Raw genomic sequence first — 22,357 nt, 5'->3', positions numbered from 1 at the left:
TGGCTATGGTCAGCCTCTCTCTCTCTCTCTCTCTCTCTCATGGCTATGGTCAGCCTCTCTCTCTCTCTCTCTCATGGCTATGGTCAGCCTCTCTCTCTCTCTCTATCTCTCATGGCTATGGTCTGCCTCTCTCTCTCTCTCTCTCTCTCTCATGGCTATGGTCAGCCTCTCTCTCTCTCTCTCATGGCTATGGTCAGCCTCTCTCTCTCTCTCTCTCATGGCTATGGTCAGCCTCTCTCTCTCTCTCTCTCTCTCTCATGGCTATGGTCAGCCTCTCTCTCTCTCTCTCTCATGGCTATGGTCAGCCTCTCTCTCTCTCTCTCTCTCTCTCTCTCATGGCTATGGTCTGCCTCTCTCTCTCTCTCTCTCTCTCTCTCTCTCTCTCTCTCTCTCTCTCATGGCTATGGTCTGCCTCTCTCTCTCTCTCTCTCTCTCATGGCTATGGTCTGCCTCTCTCTCTCTCCTCTAGGGATGCAGTGCATTTGTATTAGAATTGAGCGGCATCCAAAAATAACCCATTTGTACGTCTCCAGGGTCGCTTCCTGCTAGATAATGGATGGGGGGGAAGGGGAGGGGAGAGGGGGGGGGGGCGGCAGTGGGGGAGGAACTCAAGATGCAATTAATAGAGCCTGCAGGACCCAGGGACATCAAACATGGACGCACTCTCTGCAACTTCCTGCCTTTAATCCATGACATCCCGGCTGAGCAAACTCAGGCCCCCCATTATAAATTGAATTAAGCAAACAGTCTGTTGCCCGTCCAATGGGGACCGAGATGGGGCCCTGTGTTGGGAGAGAGAGAGAGAGCGGCCTACCTATCAGCTGTGGTGCAGAGCATGCACCAGCTGATAGGCAGCAGATGTTGATCCTGCTCTCTCTCTCTCTCTCTCTCTCTGTCGCTATACAACAAGAGGTTATCTGCTCGGGCTCCGGCCTCCTCCTCCTCTGTCTTCTGTACACGCCTGTTAGTCAGCGGGGTGACACAGCCTCTGGTTACCGATGAGATCTACAGCTGCACTCCGGCCTGACAATACACCGCGCTCACGCTATTAGATATTGTGACAAATCACTGCTTCACACTGTCAACAGCTCTCTTGTTCCTGTGTGTGTGTGTGTGTCTGTGTTGTAGCTGCGCTTACACCAGACGTTCTTTTTCCATTCTGAATGAAATCATTCCAGATTGCCATCACTCAGATGTGCGTTGTGTTTACATGCTCCACACGTATGTAATCAGAATAAAGGCTTCTCACAGGAATCCAGCTCTCTTAACGCGGGCTTACGTTTTTTACTTGGTCAAACCAAACGGTTCAGAAATATTTAGAATCGGGAGAGACCATAGAACATTTCACTCGGACCAAAACTATAAAAAAACAACATAGAAAAAATATTTTCTTTAAATCCGCAGTTTTTTACGTTTTGGTCAGAGTGAAATGTTATGTGGTCTCGCCTGTTTCTAAATATATCTGAACCGTTTGGTTTCACCAAGTACAACTATTTTTATAAGCATTTTACGAAATGTCTATGGGAAAATAAATGGCGGATGAAAATCTGTGGTACAGTGCTGAAGCAGGAAGTGACGTTTCCCTTTGGCTCTCTATACTTATGACTCGATAAGTGTCGGAAAAAGACGTTTGATTCCCCCGCAATGATTGGGTCCATTTGTAATTTGCCCAGAGGCGGAGTCGGGACCTGATCAAAAACGGGCTGCAACAAGTCCGAGCGCCTCGGGGTAAATATCACATCCATACGAATCCTCCCGGGGAAAATATGCTAAAGTTATTGACGTTATTTAGCCTGTGTTAACTGTGCGAGCATGTGCAGAAAGAGACGAGATAAAGAAAGTGATCGTAATGAGTGTTTACATGAGGAAATTGTATCGATTGACCGTATTATGAAAGGGTTACACCACCCCTCTCAGACAGAAAGAAATGTCATACAGGTCGGCCATTTTTATTCTGATTGAGGCGTTTATATGAGCCATTTTTATTCTGATTAGGCTTCTATTTTATTTACAAGTGGGATAAAAGGCTCCATGTGAACCCAGCTAACGTGTGTGTGTGTGAGTGTGTGTGTGTGTGTGTGCGTGCGTGTGTGTGAGTGAGTGAGTGAGTGAGAGAGTGAGTGAGTGAGTGTGAGAGAGAGAGAGAGAGAGAGAGAGAGAGAGAGAGAGAGAGAGAGAGACAGTGTGACACAGTACATGACAGCTAGCAGGTAATTAACTGGTTAGTTGTTGGTGAATCAGAGTGACAACGACCGGGTCCTCACCTTTCGACTCCTGTCGTCTCCTGGAGGGCTGTCTGGCATCATCATTTGAAGGTATTCCTCTTTGGAGAGTCTCTGCAGTGATTTGCTGTCCCGCTCGGCGGCCTGCAGCTGACAGGCGGCCTCCTGCGCGTACAGCTGCCTGTAGAAGATACAGAGAGCAGAGGGACAGAGGAGCTCATCAGGAGGAGAGTCAGGACCAGGCCTCGTCCACGCCGGGACGGGGAGGCCTCAGGCCCTCACAGCTCGGGTTCAAAGGTCACATCGGCTGCCTCTCTGCCTTCATGCTTACGGTGCTCGTCGGAGGTGGGGCAGCAGCGGGGGTGGGAGAGAGGGAGCAAGGGAGGGACGATTTCCTGCCCCGCCCCTTGTCCCATGTCCCTTTGCCAAACCAATGAGAAAGGACAGTGTGTGAGGAACGCAGCCAAGCACTGTGAGAGGCAGAGCAAGGGCGGGGAAAAAAGACGTTTTGTGACACAGATTAAAGACGGAGACGAGGAGGACCAACCGTGGACTCTGGAGTGGTGCTCAGACAATAACAGAGAAAGACATGCGGGAGCTGTTAAGACAGGAGATGGACCCAGGGGGAGAGGTGACACCAGTGGAGAGGCCAGGGAGAGAGGTGACACCAGGGGGAGAGGTGACACCAGTGGAGAGGCCAGGGAGAGAGGTGACACCAGGGGGAGAGGTGACACCAGTGGAGAGGCCAGGGAGAGAGGTGACACCAGGGGGAGAGGTGACACCAGTGGAGAGGCCAGGGAGAGAGGTGACACCAGGGGGAGAGGTGACACCAGTGGAGAGGCCAGGGGGAGAGGTGACACCAGTGGAGAGGCCAGGGAGAGAGGTGACACCAGTGGAGAGGCCAGGGAGAGAGGTGACACCAGTGGAGAGGCCAGGGAGAGAGGTGACACCAGGGGGAGAGGTGACACCAGTGGAGAGGCCAGGGAGAGAGGTGACACCAGGGGGAGAGGTGACACCAGTGGAGAGGCCAGGGGGAGAGGTGACACCAGTGGAGAGGCCAGGGGGAGAGGTGACACCAGTGGAGAGGCCAGGGGGGAGAGGTGACACCAGTGGAGAGGCCAGGGGGGAGAGGTGACACCAGTGGAGAGGCCAGGGGAAGAGGTGACACCAGTGGAGAGGCCAGGGGGGAGAGGTGACACCAGTGGAGAGGCCAGGGGGGAGAGGTGACACCAGTGGAGAGGCCAGGGGGGAGAGGTGACACCAGTGGAGAGGCCAGGGGGGAGAGGTGACACCAGTGGAGAGGCCAGGGGGGAGAGGTGACACCAGTGGAGAGGCCAGGGGGGAGAGGTGACACCAGTGGAGAGGTCAGGGGGGAGAGGTGACACCAGTGGAGAGGCCAGGGGGAGAGAGGTGACACCAGTGGAGAGGCCAGGGGGGAGAGGTGACACCAGTGGAGAGGCCGGGGGGGAGAGGTGACACCAGTGGAGAGGCCAGGGGGGAGAGGTGACACCAGTGGAGAGGCCAGGGGGGAGAGGTGACACCAGTGGAGAGGCCAGGGGGGAGAGGTGACACCAGTGGAGAGGCCGGGGGGGAGAGGTGACACCAGTGGAGAGGCCAGGGGGGAGAGGTGACACCAGTGGAGAGGCCAGGGGGGAGAGGTGACACCAGTGGAGAGGCCAGGGGGGAGAGGTGACACCAGTGGAGAGGCCAGGGGGGAGAGGTGACACCAGTGGAGAGGCCAGGGGGGAGAGGTGACACCAGTGGAGAGGCCAGGGGGGAGAGGTGACACCAGTGGAGAGGCCAGGGGGGAGAGGTGACACCAGTGGAGAGGCCAGGGGGGAGAGGTGACACCAGTGGAGAGGTCAGGGGGGAGAGGTGACACCAGTGGAGAGGCCAGGGGGGTGAGGTGACACCAGTGGAGAGGCCAGGGGGGAGAGGTGACACCAGTGGAGAGGCCAGGGGGGAGAGGTGACACCAGTGGAGAGGCCAGGGGGGAGAGGTGACACCAGTGGAGAGGCCAGGGGGGAGAGGTGACACCAGTGGAGAGGCCAGGGGGGAGAGGTGACACCAGTGGAGAGGCCAGGGGGGAGAGGTGACACCAGTGGAGAGGCCAGGGGGGAGAGGTGACACCAGTGGAGAGGCCAGGGGGGAGAGGTGACACCAGTGGAGAGGCCAGGGGGGAGAGGTGACACCAGTGGAGAGGCCAGGGGGAGAGGTGACACCAGTGGAGAGGCCAGGGGGGATGAGTTGAGCCACCTTTGGAGAAACGGAGGGCATTTTCACAAAGCGTTTGAATCATCTTGAGGGGGTATTGACTGAGGGTGTCTTGAAGGGGACACAGTGCAGAGGGGGATGATGAGATGATCCACCTGGCTGGTTGCGGTTATGTGTCTGTGAGACCTGAAAGTGAGCAGTCAGACTCTGAGCGTGACACACTGAGTGCTGTTGGCAGGGTGCGCTGATAGCCTCGGGGGATATGCTAGACGGCTAGACAGCTTGGCTTGCTGGTTAGCTAGAGACACTATTTCCTCTGAGCTGCCCTGTTTTAAGCTGCTGGCACCATGACAACCCAGCTCCTGGATACAATACACTGGGCCGTTATTGCAAATGTCCGCGCGTGTGTTGAGTGCCAGATGCATTCTGACAGATCCGTGGGATCACTGGGTCAGAAACAACAGCGCTATCTTTAAGGCTGCCTCCAGAAAAAGAGATGCAATTAACGGAGCTGTGTATAGTGGTGGCTTCTTGCTAAGACTGGTGAGAGAAATCCCTGATATCAGCTCCATCTGTCTCCTTAGCTCCTGCTCTATTGCTTTTCCTAGTGCTTCACTCTTACATCATCGATGTGTGGAATTGAAGCGCCTGTACTTGGGCCAATTCCCCCTGCTGTCCCGGTCGTTGCTCCACCGCCTCTGCCGATCTGGGGAGAGCCGGAGACTAGCACATGCTTCCTCCGATACATGTGCAGGGAGGGTCATACAGATCAGGGCCAGCAGCACTTCTGCCCTGCCCTGAGAGAGGAGGTAGGCTGTGGGGGCGGGGCAGGGAGGGTCATATAGATCAGGGCCAGCAGCACTTCAGCCCTGCCCTGAGAGAGGAGGTAGGCTGGAGGGGGTGGGGCAGGGAGGGTGATACAGATCAGGGCCAGCACTTCAGCCGTGTCCTGAGAGAGGAGGTAGGCTGGAGGGGGCGGGGCAGGGAGGGTCATACAGATCAGGGCCAGCACTTCAGCCCTGCCCTGAGAGAGGAGGTAGGCTGTGGGGGTGGGGCAGGGAGGGTCATACAGATCAGGGCCAGACTTCAGCCCTGCCCTGAGAGAGGAGGTAGGCGGGGCAGGGAGGGTCATACAGATCAGGGCCAGACTTCAGCCCTGCCCTGAGAGAGGAGGTAGGCGGGGCAGGGAGGGTCATACAGATCAGGGCCAGACTTCAGCCCTGCCCTGAGAGAGGAGGTAGGCGGGGCAGGGAGGGTGATACAGATCAGGGCCAGCACTTCAGCCCTGCCCTGAGAGAGGAGGTAGGCTGGGAGGGAGGGTGATACAGATCAGGGCCACGGGGGGTCAGGTGACTTGGACTGTGTACCTTGAACGTTCAGACAGCATTTTGAGGAGGAAGGCTAACAAGCTCTCCGCTCCTCTGGAACAAGAACCCGAAGCAAGAGAGAAAAGAACAGCCTGGGGTTAGGAGAAGCATCGTTACACACAGCTTGCATTACATACAGTGTTAGAGCAAATGAGAAAACTTTTTAGAAAGGGGGGGACTTCGTTATGTTAGAACAATATCTGTGAGTAATATTAGGCCATTTATCAGGAGGGAACGGTTATGTAAGATGAAATAAGAGCGCAGGAATATATAAACAAACACTGGGGAGGCTAACTGGATTACGGAGCTTTTTCATAACTGGGCAGAAGATGACTTCAGTGCATGCTATCAATCACACAGCCCTTAAGTGGCAAATTTCACAGCCTCAATCAGATTACTTGGGAGCTACAGCAGGCGGACCCTTCCTTCCTTCCCGTGCACATCTCCCATTCTCTCCTGCAAAATATGCCCTCATGCAAACAACCTTGAGACAACACAACACACATACACACACACACACACAGGCACACACACACACACACACACACTACAATCACACACACACACACACACAGGCACGCTCGCGCCGTCTAAGCTGTGTTTCAATTTCACCGTCGTCGTCTTCTCTGTTCCTCCACAGCTAACCATTTAATCATCAGACACAGTCGCTCGTCACTGCTCCTACATCGCCTGCGGAGAGCGCGCCTTCTCCTTCATCTTCCTTTGTAACGCTTCTAGGAGGCTATTCTGCAGCATCCTCAGGCTGTGTGTGTGTGTGTGTGTGTGTATGCGAGTCTGTGATTATGGTGTGTGTGTGTGTGTGGTGTGTGTACTGTGTTGTAGTGGATGGCTGCCCAGCTCCCAGCAGAGATGCTGATGTAGTGGAGCCACAGCCCGGCAGTCCGTGGAGACCTGGCTTCACAGCGATGATCAATAACCACAAGTGACATGTGCCAAGTGTATTATGTCTCTGGCTTCATCCAGCTTATTTATTTTGTGGCTGTCGGCTTCAATCAGGGCCAGTTTCTGTACTCTGGGTGGGCTGATGGGGAGGAGAGGATCTGACTCCAGAACAGTTTCTGTACTCTGGGTGGGCTGAGGGGAGGAGATGATCTGACTCCAGAACAGTTTCTGTACTCTGGGTGGGCTGAGGGGAGGAGAGGATCTGACTCCAGAACAGCAGCAGGTGTGGTGGGGAACACAGCTCTACAAGGTGACCATGCAGGGAAAAGTGATGAGACTTAAGAAAAGAGTGTCACCTTGCTTTGCCTTTAATCTGCACTGAGAAACAGCCACCAAACTACAGGACTACTCTTTTTTCTCCCACTGCGCTGGCAGCAAGCCAGGCCGGGGGGGCAGAAGATGACAAAGTCAGGAAACTCAGTCACTCACTCACTCATGGACGTTTAGTGAAGGGGGGCGGGGGCTAGGGATAGGTAGGTAGGTCATAGAGAGTCTGGGTCTGAGGGGTGGGTAGGGGGAGTGGCTTAGCCTGGGTAAACCCAGCCTCCACGTGACCTCTATGTGCTATCGGTCACGAAGAACCTACGCTACAGGCATAGCCTGTGACGTCGCGTTGAAGGCTGGGTTTACCCAGGCTAGGAGTGGCTAGGGGTGTGTGGGAGGGGGTGCGGTCAGGAAAGGGGTCGGAGCTAGGGAAAAGGGGCCGTAGCTAGGGATAGGAAGGTCATAGATATTCAGGGTTCGGGGGGTGGGTAGTGGCTAGTCGCTAGGTGTATGTGGGTGGTCATCAAAGGGCGGTGGGTAGGGGGAGTGGCTGGGAGGATGTGGGTGGGTTAGGGTTAGCATAGGGTCAGGGGTATGACCATTTACCATTTGGAAAACAATTAGCCGTGATGTTGAGGTACCCTCAAAACGTCGCTTAATGTGCCATAAGGCTGAATGTCCACACCACTGTGCTGTGGGCTTCAAGGTATTTGTGCTTGTTAATGATTTTGTCGTACAAGAGTAAGTTTGTTGAGGTTCTCATGCACATAAGCTCATCCTCAGACACACACACACAGACACACACACACACACGCACGCACGCACGCACGCACGCACGCAAACGCACAACCACACTCACCCACACTCTGAAATGTCGGGCGGTTCCTCAGTGCTTTGGGCTTCGTCAGCCTCCTCCGTGCCCACTGGGTGTTTGCAGTCAGGCTGTGGGCGTGTCTGTCCACAGGCCTCTGAGCCGGCCCCCGGCCCCGGCCCCGAGCTGCTGGTCTGGGGGATGGTGTACACCTTGGAGGAGTCGGCTGACATACAGTACCTGGCGCCGCGCGCCAGCGGGCTGCCAGAGTGGTGCGAGCCACTGGCCGGAGTGCAAAAAATAAAGCATAATGTAACTCAAAAGTGACCAAAAGATAAACAAGGAAACAAGGAAATTATAATGAAAGCATAAAAACAAGGAAAACGGACGAAAAGGGCCACAGGGCAATAGACCTTGGTCCGTGCGAATGTTGGGATATAACCTATTAGGATGAGTTTGAATTCAAATTCCCTCTTTCCACGATGTGAAATAAATGCTCAGTTGGCTCAGACAGGATGGCATTCTATCCTCCACATTAGGGATGCACAATTATATCGGAATCGGAATCAGAATCAGAAGAATTATGTAGACATACAAGGAATTTGACTCCGGTTTGCTTTGGTCTCAAAGGCATGTAATCGGTATCGGCCGATAACGGCTTTCGAATGAAATATCGGAATCAGACCGAAACGAACATTTCTGCCGATATGACGCCATGATACAATGACACTTTAATTCTGCCCAATTGTCTCAGGGAGAGCATCGTCCCAGCCTGTTTAACCCATTGATACCTGATGCAGCATTTGTGTGCGTATCCCTTTAAAACCGCGAACCGCGTTAACGCGGTTCGCGGTCTTAAAGGGATACGCACACAAATGAGGGATATACAGTACACGCAAATGCTGCATCAGGTATCAATGGGTTAAATACAGTAAGGGGGAATTATGCAGTTTTGTTTGAAATAAAATGTTACATAAATAAACGAATATGGCATCTTTTACATCACCTCTAGCTTTACTTGGAAGATGGACTGACCAATTAAATATCGTTAAGTGTGTCGCTTCTTCCCACTAAACAAATAACATTTGATGTAGTAGATTAAATGACAATCAAAAAGTACATAAAAGAATGCTCTATTCTTTGAGTCAAACATTTGAATGCCTTCTCACATCATTAGTGGCAAATTGTTTCGTGATATTTCAGCTACTGTGCCCCTAATAATCATTTTAATCAGAGAATCTGTTTGATGTAAATACAGTGTTATGTGTCATTTGCTTGTTTATGTTAATTGTGTGTTTTGCGTCAAGAGTTTATTTCTGTAAAGAGGCGCATTCTCATTATGTCCTGACTCATTTCCAAGTAAGCCATCTAAAAATCAAGTGAAGAACACTCAGCCGCAATTACAGCTAGTCTCTAAGGCTGCTTTCTCACTGGGAACCATTGCTTTCGTTCCGTTCTGTTCCGCCCCCGGGAACGATTGCCCCCCCCGCCCCTCTCCCCCGCTGGTCAGCTTTCACATTACATTTCTTCCGCGCTCGGAAACGGAACAGAGTGCACTTGCATCATCAACTATGCCTGGAGTTTATCCTCGTCCGTGTGTTGTGGTTCGGAACGGTTTGGCTTTCACACTCGCAAGTGTTCCGTGCCCGGGCACGCCAAATCGCTCCCCCACACCACCTTTTCAAGTGGATCCTGTCACGGTTCCCCGTTGCGCGCCCGGGCGCAGAACGGAACGCAACGTTCACACTCGTCAAACGTTCCGAAACTGGGTTCAATTTGGGGACAAGTGTGCTCGGGAACGGTACCGGGGCGCCAGTGTGAAAGCACCCTAAGAGTAGTGCAATGGCATTTTGTCTTGATGCACATTTTGTGTTTTATCACTCCCGCCTTGTCAGGATTCATCTGTCAGCTGCTCAGCTGGACTGGATAAACTGCCCGGGTTTGACGACGACGCCAGATGTTTGGAGACGGACATTTCCGAGCTCTAACATCTCCTTGTTGCTGGAAGACTTTCAGCAAACACAAAAGCTAGCCCGAGAGGGTTGGCTTTAGCTCGAAGGCTCCGGCTCCACATCCTTCCATATTCATGACCATCTGGGCCACACCCTGCAAAACGTGTTCCTGCTGTTTCACTGTTTGTTCAGATGACACTCGGGTGTCACAGAGCATTATATCAGAAGGTGGGGGGAAGCAGGAGGAGCAGTCAAGGTGATGACACTGGCTCTTCCCTCTCCTCTGAGTGATACGCTGGAGCCGACAGGTCTGACACCCTCCGACCAGGTCAATGATCTGAACAGATTGTGCTAACATCCTCCTGCATCGCATAAACAAATAGATACCCATTCTATTTCACTGAGAGACAGCCTGTGAGTGGCTCCAGGGCCACACACACCCTCTCCTCTCCTGCCCAGCTGGGCAGCAGTCTGGTGGGGAGGACGTGGGATGACGGTGTGATGAAAGATCCCATGTTGCTCCAGTCTGACCGCCACCCCACCTACTGTATCAGCCCCACACAGCACAGCTGGATGGAGCGGGGCTGTGTAGGTCAGGAGAGGAGAGAGCGCGGCCGGGTGAAAAAGTCAGCTGACCGCCAGCAACAACCACCCTTTTGTGTGTGTGTGTGTTTGTTTGTGTGTTTAGCGGAACACACAAGATAATGTTGATTGAATGAATAGCGCAGTGGTTGTGGTGCATGTGCGTAATGGATTGTCCTCCAAGCCATAATACCATGGAAAGGGTGTGACTTTCCCCCCATGGGCAAATGACATGACGCCCTATAATTAATAAGCCACATTGGAATAAAGCCCTTGGCCATAAAGAGGAAAAAACATATATATAAATATATGAATACATATATATTATATAAATATATATATATTTGGAGATTAGAGATTCGCCATTGACATCAGCTGGTCTTTATGTTAGACAAAGGTTAAATCTTTGTTTACGAGCAAGACAGCAGACATTTGAAGTGAAAAATGTTATTTCAACACGGGGGGGGGAGGGGGGGATCCTAGGGTCAAAAATGAAACACCTGTCTTATTACCTTGAATGGGAGGAGATCTCGCTCAGGTCCCCGATGCTGCCCTCCGTCACGTGACCGGACATGATGGCGGAGGCGTAACCCTGCGGCAGGTACAGTTTCCCGTGGTCCTCTTCCGACGTGCCGTCCTCGTGGTGCTCCGACACCCAGGGGTGGCCCTGCTCGCCCGCCCTGCCCTGCAGCAGCACTCGCGTCCCGGGGGGCACGCAGGGGTTGGTGTCGATGCCGCTGTCCGTGGACGCCCCCTTGATGTAGGTGAGGCCCAGCATCTCCGGGTCCATCAGGTCCCCGGAGCCAAAGTGCTTGTCGTCGCTGTTGCTGGAGGCGTTGCTGGAGAGGGTGTTGCTACTGGAGTGGCTGGAGTTCTTGTCTCCCGTCTGGCCGGACAGAAGGGTGGAGGGAGGGCACAGAAAAATACACTACATCAATCTTGGGGCTTTTTTAATATGCTTGGAGCACCAGATGGAAAGGGCTTTACCCATCAGGGCAAATTCACTAGTTTGTGGATCCCCCGTTAGCTGGCACTGAGGCAACAGCTATTTCTCTTGCGGTCCCCAATGTCAGCCAAGTTGACCGTAGAAAATAATACAAATAAAATAAACTGAATGTCAAATAGTTTCCAAGTGACCTCTTTAACTCTGGCATTGTATCGGTCTATGTGGCAAACCCATCTCATTTGGCACCTGAATAGGTTTAAAAAAGGCATAATAAAAAAAAAGTATTCTCTGCTATTTGACTCTGGTCTGATGATCACAAAGCCATAGTGCAGCAGACAACCAAAACAATCGTGCACTTTGTGATAAAAGCATGAAATTTGGTACACTTATAGCCAAAGGTAGTCCAAAAAGATTTGGATATGGAGGCATCGTGAATTCTCAACATGGCAGCCGTTTTTCAAAATGGCCGCCAGCAACAACCGTTTTCTTATGAATGATGGATAGAATATGATGTTTCAGACTTATTTACCATAAAGAGTAATTGGTAAATGTCTTTTGGATAATAAAAAAATAATTAAATTTTCAAGATGGCCGCCGTCACTTCTGTGGCTGTCTGATATGGGTGATCCCAGTTTCAAATAAGTCATTTTTTCCAATGCAGAATTCAAAAATTTTACTTGAAATTGGCCAGAAGCTTCCTTCTACGACACAACTGATGACATCAGTACTCACAACTGTTGACCACTGCTGACCTATGACCATTTTCAAGATGGCAGTCATTATGGCCGAAATCAAACTTGGTTGGTTAAATGGTTGATTCAATAACCTCATATCTGCAAACAACAAGCTATTTATATCTTGGCATGTATGACATCACTGATGACATCACAACGGCACTTATGACATCGCCGATGACCTCACAGTTGCAGTGACATCATTGATGACCTCACAGCTGCTCGAGTGACAGTGACACCACTGATGACGGGGGTCTGGTCCATGAAATTAGGTCACAGGTTTGGAATCCGGTCCGTGGTCCGTGGTCCAGTGGACAATCCGTGGCCTGTGAAGTTGTGGCGCTTTGAGCTGACTAGACGCGCTGGCCCCGTGTCCTAGATAGCTTCCATCAATCTCATCATCAGTGATGTCATCAGTGATGTAGAACTGTATGACATCATCAGTGATTTATGACCTCATCAATGATGTCATAGCAGTGTGTTCTGTGGTTTATGTTGCATTACCGACTCCTTCTGGATTTATCCATCCACTGTTTCCCTACATTCTGTCCCTCCCTCCCTTCTCCCTCCACCCCTGGATACTTCTCTCCGCCGACAATCTCCATAGCAGTGTGAGCTGAGATTGGTCTATATAAGATGTCATAGCAGTGTGAGCTATGACATCCTTTTGGGCATTGTTGGCACAGTCATTAGATCACTGATGATGTCACAATGTGGGGGCAGCTGTGGCTCAGGAGGTAGAGCGGGTCGTCCACGAATCAGAAGGTCAGTCCTTGGGCAAGACACTGAACCCCAAATTGCTCCTGATGGCTGTGCCAGCACCCTGCGTGGCTATATAAATGCATCCTCTCTATACGCTTCAGACATACCACAGGAAGTAATGGCCACCATTGAGAGGTTTATCATTTTAGTCTATGACCGAACCAGCACATGCACAGAAATAGATAAGGCAAGGAGAAAGTTATTTGCAAAGAGGCACAATGTGCAAACAATCCCTCCAACCAAGGCTACCCTAGAAGAGCATGTCAAGAGAGCAGTATACCAAGGAGGTCACGTGTGGGGTCAAGTGCTGGTGTCAACACCAGAACTACCCTCACCGTGCAAATGGGGCTGGTCAAAGACATCTGAGGGGGACTATGAGCCCTTCTGGACATGCCTACCAGATGCAGGCCAGTCCAGTTATGAACTGGTCTCTTGCAAATGCAAAAAGGGTTGTGTTGGGCAGTGCAAGTGCAAAAAAGCTCAGTTACAGTGCACAGCACTCTGTTTCTGTGAAGGTGAGTGTGAATAATTGAATAGGGATAGACCCTTGATTTGGCCTCACTTAACTGTGAGTCTGTGAAACTGGTGGATCTTTGTCAATGGGTCACACCGCCTAATTAGGACATCACTGACATCACACATCACTGACATCACACTGACATCAGACATCACGAACATCACACATTCCTAATATAGATGTCACATCACTGAAATCACACATTTCTGATATGAAGCTCACACCACTGACATCAAACACTCCAAATATGGAGCTCACATCAGTAACATTACTGAGCTCACGTCCCTGACATCAAATATCAATCTCCATATATGGGTATAAAAGGGACAATGACTGAGATCTCCACATACATGTATGGCCATTTCAGCATGCCAATATGTGGACATTTACTCAACAATAACATCGGGTATCTTCATTTTGTTCTCCATATATAAACGCGCACTTTAGGGCAAGGTCGCTAGAACAAGTCTTGTGAGATGGAAGGAAGCTTCTTAGAAATTCTAGAGTTTATAATTCAATTTCTGCAGAGAAAAAAAAGGGGGGGAAAAAGAGAGAAAAAAAACATAATTTGACACAGAGATCATCCATATCCAACCAGTCTGGACAAAAGGCGGCCATTTTGAATTTTCAATGAGATGGTCAATTATTCAAAAGACATTTACCAAATACTATAATATATGGTAAAAGCCTGAAATATTATTTTGTAGTCATCAATCATAACAAAACTGTTGTTTCTGGCGGACATATTGGAAGAATGGCTGCCATGGACGCCATGTTGAAAATTCATGATGCCTCCATATCCAAATCTTTAGAGAATGCCTTTGGCTATAAGTGTACCAAATTTCATACTTTTATCACAAAATGCACGATTCCTGTATATATTGAAGCTAAGCAGCTGTACTACCAGAGCTGTTCATCATCAACCAGCACAAAGAAATCACAGAGATACAAGGTCAGGCCAGCATGCCCTCAATCTATCCACCACACTACAGTCCTCAATGCTGCAGTTAGATTAGATGACCCTTAACGATGTAGGAAAGATGCTAGATGACCTTACAGGTCAATTTGATGACCATATTATTCACCTTATGTAGCCCCGCCCACTTGACCCAGTTATGTTATGACTTTCTTTTCAAAGAAGGCCGCCTGTTTTAACTTGTCAAACCCAGTCTGACTCACTGGCTGCGATTTCACATTGAGTGACAGATGATTCTAGAGGCCGATAACATAATGAACACAATATAAGTACTGTACTGTCACAGGAAGTGTCAACACAATAGGAAGTAATTGGCTGACCCCCGCGTCGCGTTGGAACGTAAGGTGACTAGGCAGGCCTCTAATGAAAGGGGCAACAGTAATGCTATAGTAGCAATAAGAGCATAGTAGAGTTAGTAGTAGTAAGAGTTATGCCATTCAGACCTGCCATGTTTTCCGCTATTACGCTATGCTAACGACTGCTAAATCATGGATGGAGCATGAATCACAGCACGCATCCAAAAACAGCTACTCTGGTTTGGACGGGGGTGGAGGAGCTCAGTGCATTAGGGACATACAGAGCCAGGAGAATGGTTTACATTTTTTCATCCAGTGGCCTGGGTTAATGCAACACCGGCTGAAAGCACTGAAAGAGGTTGTTAGCGCTACGCAGCAGCAGCCTCCAGCATGAGAGCCGGGGAAAACAAAGCGAGAGACAGAGACGGCGTAAGGGAGAAGATGGGAAAGAAAAGAGAAGGAGGGAGAGTGAGAGAGAGGGGGGGGGGGAGAGGCTCCAGCACTTAACGTATTCAACCTTCGAGGAACATGTGTCCTAGAAAAGAGTGTGTGAGACGAGCAGAATGGTGATGAGCAGGAGAGCCTGTTAGCATGCTGATGAAGTGAAAATAAATGATGAAGTGCAAAGTGTGCACAGCGGGGGGGCGTCGCAAAGTGGGACCACCCCGATTGAGCTGCTGAGGGTAAACGACGAGGACGATCGGACCCCCGTCCAGCTTTCAACACCACGCGCACACACACACACACACACACACACACACACACACACACACTCACTCACACAGGTTGTATGAAACTCGATGGCAGCACTCTCGTACCGCCGTACACTTTCAAAGCACCTCGCCTAAGAAGAACCTCTCTGGCACAGGTCATCAAAGTCAGTCAGACATTCACCCTGGACAGCATCATAGTCAGTCAGACACTCACCCTGGACAGCATCATAGTCAGTCAGACACTCACCCTGGACAGCATCATAGTCAGTCAGACACTCACCCTGGACAGCTTGTTGGGCGAGTCTTTGCCTCCCTCTCTCTGCTTGAGCGAGTTCAGGATCTTGGTGGACGGGATGTGCCACTTGGCCTCTGTGGACGGAGGGGAGAGAAGGTGAGCAGCGAGACGTTCCAGAACTTCCAGGTACCAAAGAGCCACTTGGAAACGCTGGATCACCGGCGTTTGACGTGAAACTTTCACATGCAGCAGAACCGTGACTACTTGAAAGAGACTCACCTGCGGACCTGGTCCTCTCCAGGGTGGGCTCCCTCTCCCTGTGGATCTCCCCCTCGACCCCCGGGATGTCCCCCGAACGCTCGTGGAGGACAGGGGAGGGGCATCTGGGGAAGGAACAGGAGGTAAGCGCTACGTATGTGTGGGCTACAAACTTCTCGAGCCATAGAGTGAGATCTGTATGCTAGAAGGAGCGCTGCTTTGTTAAGATACACCGCAGACAAATTAATTAGCTCAGGATCATTTAAGGTCACATCACTTGAGCTTATAATAGAATAAAGACGACGCCCGCCGATGTTGACGAGAGAGCGTTTTTCTGGTACAACCAAGGAAGTGTCTCGCTCTGACAAAATGGAAGAGAACAGCACATTTTTCCAATACAGATCTTAATTCAACCTTAAGAGCTGGGAGGCGGTTGTTGCGACAGATGAACTCCAAGTCGCCGCGTCTCATCTGATCTTTTAACAGGGATTCGACGAAAGCTTCCAACGCGGAGATCAATTGGCTAATCATGGCCTGTGCTCTGTACGGTGGCAGGCAGCTCTTGACAGGGGGCACCGTGTGATCCCGGAGAGTTTAGTGCTCCTCAGAGGCCTCTGACAGGAGGTCGAGGCAGCAGCGTGGAGCTAAGCCTCTCGTCACGCTCTATAAGCGCCCGCAGACACAGCAGCCTCTGATGGATTCTGCTCCAACTACAAGACTCACTGTCAGACCCCTCAGCCTGTGCAGTCGACTTGGCCGGGCCCACGCTGCCCCGTGTGGACCAAGGTCATTCTACGATTGAAAACGTGGGAAAGAGCAGCATTTTCAGGACAGGTCTATATTGGAACGCCGTGCGTGGATGTTCTCTCCAGTAGACGCTATTTAAAGTTTTATGGGAACAAACAGTTGGGATGGACCAAAAGAATCGCTCCACTCGAAATTGTGGCGGTGGCTATAATCAGTGTTGACAGAAGCTCCCGAGTCACTCTGCTCCAGCTTCTCCCTCTCACTTCCTTATACAGACCCTCCACGCTTTCAGGTTTTTTGGGGGGATTATTGTGACTGAAAAGGCTTGATTCTGCGACAGATTTTCTCAGAAATTGCAAAGCACTTTGCTAAAGTGGCACTTAAGTGGCAGTAAAGAGATAAAAAAAAAAACAATACCTGTCATTTAAAAGAAATCATCCTTTATAATCACTTCCTACTAGACGTAAGTGCTCATCCTTTAGAAATCTTCTGAACAGAATGGCTCAAAATTTCAACAAAGGGAAAATACTGTGCTTGACTTGGCTATTTTATGATGTCAAAACTGTATATTATGGTTGTTTCATTTAAAAAAGTGACCATTTCTGTTTGAGGTAGACTTTGTGTTCTGACTGAAACAAACCAAGCTCTCAGGATGATTAAATGGAAACTATAACAAATGCAGGTTAAATGACAAAGAAAGTACATTGACCTGTAGAGAGATGTACAAACATATCATGAAACTATAACTCATGGTCGTAAGATTCCTCCTGCATCTCATCCCTATCTAAAAGCTCCACTGTGTTGTCGGTGGTTACAGTAAGATACCAGTAGGCATATTTTGATTGTTTGATTAAACCTCTTTATACAAAAGTGTGATGACTGGCCTGGCCCAAATTAAAAATGTCTCTGGTGATCTCTTAATGTGGCAAGATTGTAGGGGTGTCAAAATTAATCGTATAATCGATGCATCGCGACGCGGATGTGTGAATCGAATCAAATCGAATCGTTGACCGATGAATCGTTGAATCGTTTATGTTTAAATTTCTGTTGACATTCAGATTTTAAAGCACTTTCTAAGTACTAAAAAAGAGACGATATTTATCTGACTGCTTGTATTAATTGATGAAAAAGTAGCCATGTGCAGTAGTAATAATACAGAAAATTGAGGATTTGATACTTGGGAGCTGCAATACTTTGAGCTGTATCGAGATGCATCGTGATGCGTCGTGGAATCGAATCGAATCGGATCGTTGACAGATGAATCGTAATCGAATCGAATCGAATCATGAGGCCAGTGAAGATTCACAGCCCTACAAGATTGTGGTAAAAAAAAGAAGAAGAAAAAAGATCCAAATTGCAAGTTCTCCCAAATATTACGGGGACCGACTGAAGCTGCATTAATGCAAAATTGCAAATTTCTCGTCCGACTGCTTCTGGATTCTTTCAAAGAAGGTAAGAACACTGTGGGGCCATACCCGTCATATCCAGGCTGCTGGGAGGACCAGGTGCTGCTGCTGCCACAGGGTCCTGGATCACTGGAGGACGACTGGTTACTGGGGGAGCTGCGGTAATGCTGGTCTCCCTTGTTACACGAGGTGACCTGGGGATTCTCCAGATCCTGCATGGTCCTGCAGAGACAGAGGAGCACAACACACATGTGGTACCTAGGGTGAAAACAAGGCGTGAACCTGACATCGCCCAGATATGCTCCATCAGTTTGTTCAGTGTTTCTCCCATTCTTCCCCCCAATTGTAGTTGGCCAATTTCCCCCTGCTGTCCCAGCCGTTGCTCCACCCCCTCTGCTGATCTGGGGTTGAGTTGTAGACGAGCGCACGGTTCCTCCCATACATGTGCAGTCGCCGGCCGCTTCTTTTCACCTGACAGCGAGGGGTTTCACCGGCAGGACGTGGGAGCACTACACGCTACTCCCCCCAGTTCCCCTCCCCCCAAATAGGCACCCCCCCGACCGACCAGAGGAGGCACTCTTGCAGCGACCAGGACTCATACCGCCACCGTCTTCTCACCCGCAGACGCGGCCAATTGTGTCTGTAAGAACGTCTGAAGTACCGATGCCGGGAATTGAACACGGGTGGTAGGCGAGTGCTTTTACCTCTACACCAGAGCAATGTAGAGAGAGAGTGGCGTCAGCGGCGGACCAACATGCGTGACTCATTAGCCAATGAACAGCCAGGAAGGGGTCTCGCACTACTTTTGAATGCTAAAATAAAGCTGATAATGTACAATTTGATAAAAAAATAATAATAATCAAAGTACAACAACAACAAACTGTCCATTTGGCTGCAGCCTTACAGGTTGCTGCAGTGCTGCTTAATCCAGGACCTTACTTCCTGGAACTCTTGAGAGTAAAAAACTGCTCCATTGGAGAGAATGGAGATGTCGCGACTCTTCTATATATACGGCTCTGCTCTACACTAGCCAGACGCCCCACACACACAGTGGTAAAGTGAAATTCTGAGGCTGTATTGCACAACAAACGGGGGGGAAAAGAGGCTCTCCCTCTCCCTCATTATCCTTCTTTGCTGACAATTTGATATGGGCCGTTCCTCCTGGGGATAGTCTCTCCCTGCTGAGCGCCGTGAAGAATCTCCAGGAAAATACGGGAGCTGTCAGCGAGGGAGGAGGTGTCTTGTTCTCTAACGACAGAAGCGCACAAACAGAAAGTGCGATTGGGCTGCGGGTAACGATGAGCCTCAGTGAGTCAAGCAGATGGCGACGCTCAGAGTGTTTATACAGAGTGAAGACAGAAGTAGTTTAAGAATGTAAAGTGATGCTCGAGAGATCGCTCCCTTGAAACCCCAAACCTGAATCTACTCCTCCTCAACTATGATGCTTCTTCTTCTTCTGTGTGTGTGACTGTGACCATTATCTTCGGTTCATCTCCTCTGTGCTGTGCTGTTAGTGTCCTGCGAGCTTGACAGGGAGCCATGACCTGGCTTGAATTGTGGGGTTTCTCTGCTCCGTTTTTTGTCCGATCCAGGAAAACCTTGTGGGCTTGCGGTCTAGGTTGCAAAACAAGCATTGGACTTCAGATTGATGTCTGCTGCCCAGAGGCCTTCCTTTTAACTAATGGACCAAAGTAGGAGAACATGACCGGGAGGAAATCAGACTAATCACACAGGCAAGATGGCTTTCACATCAACTCTCCATCCAGGCTCTGCTGCCTATCCCACACTGTTCATCTCTGCTGCTCCTATTGCTCATATATAGGATATTGGGGGATTATAGGCTCATTTCACAGCAACCTTTTGAGGTGGTAAAGCAGGAAGTATCGCAGATGTAGTCATTAGCATTAATGAGGGCACCTGGCACTGGAACACCTAAACAGAATGGAAGCGTAATTAGTGGTATAATTTACAGCTGCTTTACTTCCTGCTTTTATCCACCTCAAAAATGGCCGCTGTGAAATTGGTCCATAGGCCTCTATCTGGGTGGAATGCAGTTCCGAGATAGACTCTAGATAGATAACTCAGCATCGAAGATTTGACAACTGGCAAATATGGTTATGTACTTTGTGTCTTTTCTTTATATTGAAGCCCAAAAGGTTAACACCTCACAAGCATCAAGCAATATTCAAAGATCGTGAATATGTGGAGAACTCAATTTTGAGTCAGATAGCATATTTTTTTAATAAGTCATATTTTCAAGAACGACCCGTTCACCCATGGGGTTCTTATTGCTCGGACCTCCATGGGAAACCTCAGCAGAACTGTCAGTAACTCAATCGCAGCACACACACACATCATCCGACGCTTTGGCCCAATCGCTACATTTCCTCCCCATGCCGAGGTGTTAGTCTTCTGAGCCGGGGTCCAAACAGCAGCAGCTGCTTCTCCTCCTCCTGCTTCTCCTCCTCCTCCCTCTCCTCCTCCTCCCTCTCCTCCTCCCTCTCCTCCTCCTCCCTCTCCTCCTCCTCCCTCTCCTCCTCCTCCCTCTCCTCCTCCTCCCTCTCCTCCTCCCTCTCCTCCTCCTCCCTCTCCTCCTCCCTCTCCTCCTCCTCCCTCTCCTCCTCCCTCTCCTCCTCCTCCCTCTCCTCCTCCTCCCTCTCCTCCTCCTACCTCGGCACAACGTAAAGGCCTGGGGGGTATTCTCACCGTCATCTCTCTCTCCGCGCGCTGCAATAACTTTGGCGGCGAGAGAGAATAGCTGTCGCTCTCAGTTGGCCACATATTAGGGTATCATATTTTTAATCTGCCAAGTCTGGAGTCAGCTATATGGGGATGGGACTCCGCTTTATCTAAGCTATCCGATTCGTGCTTTTCCCCTATATGGTCCACAGATGTTCCGTTTCGCTCCTGCATGTTCCACATAAAGACGAAAACAAAACAGGCAGCTGCCGCTTAGCTCAAGATGACAGCTAAAACACTCAAAGAGACCGAGGAAATAATAACGCTATAAACTGCATATGTCATCAAGGGATTTCTATGTAAATGTGTTTTCTGGAGAAGATGTGAAGTGAACGCGTATTCTCTCTCTCAGTCTCTCTATAGTCTTCGGTCTATAACTCCTTCATGACATTCTCCTAGCCCAACAGCCCTCCTCCTCTACTCCCACTTCCTGTGGGGAGGAAAGGGGGGGTGGGGCTACATATCTCAGTCCGGGGGAAGAGCTTTCTCTTTGTTTCTGCAGTAATTGGATGAGATGAGCCGCGCCGTGTCAGTGTCTCTGTCACCTCCCACTCGGCAGGGTGTGCAGGAAGAGAGGGAGGGAGTGGTGAGTTACAACAGGGATATGGAGAGGAGAGGGAGAGAGAGAGAGAGAGGTGAGTTACAGCAGGGATATGGAGAGGAGAGAGAGAGAGAGAGAGAGAGAGAGAGAGAGAGAGAGAGAGAGGTGAGTTACAGCAGGGATATGGAGAGAGAGAGAGAGAGAGAGAGAGAGAGAGAGAGAGAGAGAGAGACAGAGAGAGAGAGAGGTGAGTTACAACAGGGATATGGAGAGGAGAGAGAGAGAGAGAGAGAGGGAGAGAGAGAGAGAGAGGTGAGTTACAGCAGGGATATGGAGAGAGAGAGAGAGAGAGAGAGAGAGAGAGAGAGAGAGAGAGGTGAGTTACAGCAGGGATATGGAGAGAGAGAGAGAGAGACAGAGCCAGTGGACAGGAGAGCCATCCACATCTAGCTGAATTAGCTAGCTTAGTGATTGTTTCTATTTTATTGCTTTTACTGCTTTTTATTGCTTTGATTTAATCTTTTATTTTATCGTATTTTACTTAGGTCACAGTTCTGTGACCTATAATTAATGAGTAACAAAATGCCTCATTTTTGCTTATTGCTTATATTATATTAATATTTTATTCTAGTCCATCTTATTCTATTATATTTTATTCTTTTTGCTTTGTTTGGTTTTTCACTCTCTTCTGAAGATTTCAAAATAACAACGGTTATTTACAGATTCTGTGAATTTTGTTAATATACTGTAATTGCTCACTATTTTGCACTATCACCATCTAACTGCCTGTTTATTACAGTTCTGTTATTATTCTGAATAGATCCCGGTCAACAATGGTCTTCTATTATATTCTATACTATCACATTCCATTTAATTTTCTTTTCTCTTCCTCTTTGAATATCTTCAGATTTTGTGATTTACTGTATGTTACTGGGTAACAAAATGTCTTGTTTTCTGTTTTTGATTCTTTGTAACTGCTAAGTGTTGCTAATGTATGCTTTGGCAATGTAAGATGCACCTTATCATGCCAATAAAGCCCTTTGAATTGAATTGAATTGAGAGAGAGAGAGAGAGGGAGAGAGAGAGAGAGAGAGAGAGAGGTGAGTTACAGC

General features: G+C 49.6%; 1 protein-coding gene across 1 annotated transcript in view; it reads right to left on the bottom strand.

Moving 5' to 3' along the window:
- LOC310795984 (signal-induced proliferation-associated 1-like protein 2) overlaps positions 1-22,357 on the bottom strand; it is a gene marked incomplete at its 5' end in the record, with an annotated part of 78,088 nt that overhangs the window by 16,577 nt on the left and 39,154 nt on the right. Inside the window, 6 exon segments of the mRNA XM_083658126.1 lie at positions 2,265-2,403; positions 7,890-8,123; positions 10,888-11,261; positions 15,600-15,688; positions 15,834-15,937; positions 18,035-18,121. Coding sequence (XP_083514252.1) covers positions 2,265-2,403; positions 7,890-8,123; positions 10,888-11,261; positions 15,600-15,688; positions 15,834-15,937; positions 18,035-18,121 — 1,027 coding nt within the window.

This window comes from Poromitra crassiceps (genome assembly GCF_964638095.1).
Source record: "Poromitra crassiceps genome assembly, chromosome: 22".
Classification (NCBI taxonomy): Eukaryota; Metazoa; Chordata; class Actinopteri; order Beryciformes; family Melamphaidae; genus Poromitra; species Poromitra crassiceps.
This window is presented reverse-complemented; position numbering and strand designations above follow the sequence as displayed.